Here is a 5,133-nt window from a genome sequence, read left to right as displayed (position 1 = left end):
ATCCAGTCGCTAAGCAGTTTCTTCAAAATATAGCCACATCAGTTCCTGCTGAGCGTCTATTTTCTAAAGTCGGTCATATTTTAAGTCAAACCCGAGAGGTTGAATAAAATGGCCTTTTTAAATTCTTTAAATGAAGAAGACTGGAATTTAATTTGATTTAAAGCAGTTATATTTTAGAATTCTGTTTATTCTTATTAATCTCGAATTTGATTTTTTTTTTATAATTTATTTACTTTATATTTTGTTTATAACTTAAGGTTTTTATTTATTTTTGTTTTATTTTGTATTTGTTTATTATTTTGATGGTTTATTAAGAATTGTTACGCGCCTTTTTCGGAAAGAAACTACACACGTAACTTTTAAACTCTGTATTGTCAAAACTAATAAATTCCCAAAAACAAAAGTCTTCTTCCTCAACAAAATTGGGCTCCTGGCAACGTTGTTTGGTGCCATCTCGCGTATCGCGTTACACTCCCCCTTTGTATTCTCCAACATGCCCCCATGGAGAATACAACGAGCCTAAAAACGAGACTTGCGTTCTCGTCGCTTTTCTCTACAACTGGAAGACCCAGGTAGGAGCTCGTCCCCTGCAGGAACTTCTTCCTCCGACTTCTTGGGCTGGTTCTTCCTGGGCCGACCACGCTTTCGGATCGGATGTAACGGCGTCAGTTCCGGAACAGCCTCGTCTTTCACTTGGAAAGGACGTAGGGCAGATACGTGGTACTTCCCCAGAGGTTTGGTGGGATCCGACTGAGACGCCACCACATATGACACCGGAGATTCCTTCCTAAGAATAACATAGAGACCATCCAGCCTGGGAACAAATTTATTAGTAACATGGTCACTACTTTTGCTTAGAACATGAGTGTCGATGAGAACCCTGTCACCCACGGCGTGTTCATGTCCAGGACACTTCCTTTGATCCGTATAACGTTTAGCACGATCCTGGGAATTTTCATTTTGTTCACGCGCGCACTTGAGGGTCCTCGAAATCGTCTTTAAGTACGGCGTAATCTCCGCGACAAAGTTCTCATTCTCAATCACCACGCGTAAGTCATCGTGGACTTCCAAAGGGGTCCGAAGCTCGCGACCGAAACACAAGAACGCGGGCGTTTGTCCGACCCCGGTGTGGAGTGCACTGTTGAGGGCAAAACGTACAGCGGGTAGCGCCTCACTCCATTTAGTGTGCTCCCTTTCCACGATTATGGCCAGTTGCGTCTCGAGGTCACGGTTCCTCCTCTCCTCGGGATTCGCCGCTGGGTGGTACAGAGGAGTCAGCGCCTGCTTGAACCCAAGACAATAAGACACCTTTTGCATAACCTCGCCGACAAATTGCACTCCGTTATCACTTATAACCCTGCGCGAGGTCCCGTATCCTAAAATGACCTCATTCACCAAACATTTTGCGCAGGCCTCGGAAGGTAGCGGACGTGAGTGGAAACAACTCCATCCACCTCGTTGCTGTGTCCTCTACAGCAAAGACCCAACGTTCACCTTAGCTGGTGGCAGGTAATGGCCCGAACAGGTCCATTGCTAAAACCTCGAATCTTTCAGCCATCACTGGAGTCTGCAAAAGACCAGCAGGCTTCATGTTACTGCTCTTATAACGCTGACACTCCAGACACCGTTGAACATGGTTTCTGACGTCTCGCCTCATCGTCGACCAAAAATAGTGTCGTGATAATTTGTCTAAGGTCCTCTCGACCCCGGGGTGACCAGATATCGCCGAGTCATGAAACTCCTGTAGTTTCTCAGCGATCTTCGACTTTGAGACAACCAACTGAGGCTCGTCCTCCTCTTCGTCATTTAGATCACATGCCTCTTCGGCTCTTAGTGGTTCGACATCCACGCTGCTTACTAGTACCGACGACGGTTCTTGGGGCTCATTGTAGAGTGCAGACCACTCATCTTTATCCCTAAAACGCCACTTCATTCCCGGCAAGTCCAAGATGATGTTGGCCTGTTTTATAAAATCCACACCCAAAAGAGTCTTATTGTCGGTATATTCGGGAATAGCAGTAAAACTGAAACTCATACTGCGTCCGCTCAGGGTAACCCTTACTTCGAATACTTTGGTCTGCACCACCTTAGAGCAACCATCCGCAAGCGTAATTACCTGTTCCTTATCTAAACATGGGAGGCCTAAATTATGCAAATGTTCGTATAACTTGTGACCTGCAATGCTCCGCTTTGCCCCTGTGTCCACATAGGCCAAACCTTTCTTTCCACTCACCTCTATGGACATCAACACTCTCGAGCTTGCTTCCTCCAGGTCAGCTGAGAGTATTTCTGTCGCCTCAGCTCCTGGTGTAGCTCTAGTTTTTTTATTATTCTCAGGACACTGAGACCGAATGTGTCCAGTCTTTCTACATCCGTAGCAAATAAGCCCAACACTGATAAGACTTGATTGTCTCGCGTCATCACTCCGCGTTGTCTTCCGGCATTCTTTCAGTGTATGCCCATATCCTTGACACCCAAAGCACTTGATGCGTTGTCGTGGTTTGCTGCCATTTGAGAGTTCCCTCTCTTCACCGTACATATCCTCGATCTGGCGCGCTTTCTGTACGAGCTGCTCAAAGGAGTTGATCTCGTGTCTTACGATGGCCTTTCGGATCTTCACATGAAGCAGTGCATACACCATGTCTAACTGGTGCGTTTTGTGGAGAGAAGGATCTGGGGATAACTTGGATAACAACGCCCTCGCCCAACTGACAAACACATCAGTGGGTTCCTTCTCCCCCTGCTGTCTAGCAAACAGTTCTTTGAAGACTTTGTAGTTAGCTTTGCACTCGCCAAAACTTCTAGTTAGTGCTTCGATAGCCTGATCCCACGTGAGTGCAGTGGCCTTCGTTCCCTGCCACCAGGTTGCTGCCGCACCGTCCAGGAGCATCGGCAAACCTTTAAGAGCGTTAGCATCTGATACGTCGACACACTCTTTGTAAATCTTGACAGCGTCGACGAACGCCTCTACCGATTCTTCCTTCGTACCCCGAAACCGACTTTTGCACTCTGCAAAGTTTCCTTTCCTCATTGGAGTCGCGATTTCATTGCTAGCTGCGGGAGCCTTAAGTTGGCTCAACAGTTGTGCAAACTGTTCTTTCGTCATAACAATGTTCGTCATGTCTGCGTCCTCTGAATTTTTCCGCGATCTTAAGTTGTATTTCCCGCCGTCCGCCGTTTCCTTTCTTCTAAGATTTCTTGCTCTTGGCAACGTTGTTTGGTGCCATCTCGATGCGTACACTCCTCGCGTTACAAAATTTTATTAATTGTGCTCTTGTTGAAATTGAGTTCAACATCGATTTTTTTACTCGACGTTCCCATGTTTAATCTAAACAGAGTTTGATCGTTTATAAAAGGAAGCTTTTATCTTAGTCAAAAAAGTACAAATTTAGTTTTGGTTTTCAATGTTGGGCTCAGGAAAGAATTTGCTGCAACATGTTAGGTAGCATGAGCGCTTTTTCTATCACCTTGTATAAGTACCGTTTCATTAAATAGAACGTTTGAACGTTTCATTAAATAGAACACAAATGAGTGTACAAAATCTGTGATAATCTGGAAAATTTGTTTTAATAAAAATGTATGAGTATAGAAAAAGCGGTATAAAAAATCATGTACTGTGCTCACGCAAAAAGTTCATTGCAAAAGCTTGCTATAATGTAAATAACTATTTTAAGTATTGAATAAATCATATACAGAGTGTTTATATATCGAGGACCATATTAAAATAACCTTTTTTAAATTAAAGCGTAACAAATTAGTGTACAAACTCTTGTGATGAATTGGGAAATTTATTTTTAATCAAATTAAGCAACTAAAAACCCAGCAATAAATTTAGCCGGTCATCATTATAAATTCACTGCCTCTTAATTATTTCTTTGTAGGCAGTAAAAAACGCCCATTGTATTAAATAACTTCACATAAAAGCCGATTATTTCTTCTTCGTTATTAAAGGTCACCAAATAATGACGACGGTGTTGTATTTTAATTTGATTAATTATTCCTACGACCTGTAGATTCAATGCCAAAAGTTCGTGTTACGCCAAATCACACGATAATAAAGAGCCAAAAGAGATTAGATCCGGACTGACATTATCACACGTCGTGGATTATCGATATTATCACACACCTGTGCTGCTGAAAGCGAATTAAAGTAACACAAATATTATGTGGTCTAATCGCTACTGCGTTATTTTGTGGTGGTAATAAACACGCTCATATTTTTAGAAATGCATTAAATTGGAAATGTGGATCAAACACATTGCCGGTCTGGTCAATGTCAACGAGAATTATTGACTTTTTTAACGCTGGTTGTACTTAGAAACTTCACTTTCCTGCGAGTCATTAAGTTGTGGAAAATTGTGTTTATTGCCATTTGCATATTTCAATCGGCTTCAATTACAAAGCGGCTTTATAACTAATAAATCGGTTGAATGAAAATCGAGTGATGCTCATAATGTGACTTTGTCGGATTTATGGACCGGAAAATTAAACTAATTTCGGAAATTTGCAATTATAACGATTTGTGGATTAACACTAAATAAAGGTACACAAAAAATGTTGTTGGTAATTGCTTGGACGCCCGCTTTGTTCCATCAGGTCAGGACTTCAAAATACACTGATTTCCATAAAAAATGCCACATCTAGAAGCTGTAAACAGATTTTGATGAAATTTTCAGAAATGATTAAAATTTCATCAAGATATTTCAACTGGTTATGTTTTTCTGAGAGGTTCTTGCGTCTTGAAACAGTACTTTTAAGTGTGTTTTTATTGGAGAAAAATTCGATTTTTAACAATTGTATCGACACATTCTTAGTGGGCTGCGGAAGGTTGGTCTTTCTTTCTGGGAAATTGCTGTTTCACTTGGATTCAATGTGAGTACTGTGTTACGCCAGTGGAGGACATTGTTTTTTCCTTTTTCCGAGGAGACCTTTTAAGGCGAGTGCCAAGACATTTTTATTATGGAGAATCTCATGTAAAATATCGTCTAAATATTCTGCTTATTTTTTAATGTATCAGTTTCGTTCTTATTCTCAACTGCTTGTATTCACATTTTTTTCTAAAACTAAGAAACAAACATTAGAAAAAACATTTAATTTAAAAGTTAAATTACTTGAAAATTCGATAATTTGGGG

General features: G+C 41.3%; 1 protein-coding gene across 1 annotated transcript; it reads right to left on the bottom strand.

Annotated features, from left to right (window-relative positions):
* Positions 1–519: 519 nt before the first annotated feature.
* On the bottom strand, positions 520–1,317 carry LOC148176518 (uncharacterized). Its single transcript, XM_088035127.1, has one exon. It carries the CDS (start codon positions 1,315–1,317, stop codon positions 520–522), a length of 798 nt encoding a protein of 265 aa, XP_087891253.1.
* Positions 1,318–5,133: the final 3,816 nt, after the last annotated feature.

The sequence above is a fragment of the Gnatocerus cornutus genome, chromosome 4 (genome assembly GCF_029298725.1).
Source record: "Gnatocerus cornutus isolate USDA-ARS CGAHR chromosome 4, icGnaCorn1.1, whole genome shotgun sequence".
Taxonomy (NCBI): domain Eukaryota; kingdom Metazoa; phylum Arthropoda; class Insecta; order Coleoptera; family Tenebrionidae; genus Gnatocerus; species Gnatocerus cornutus.
Note: the sequence above shows the minus strand (reverse complement) of the source record. Positions and strands in the feature narration are given on the sequence as shown.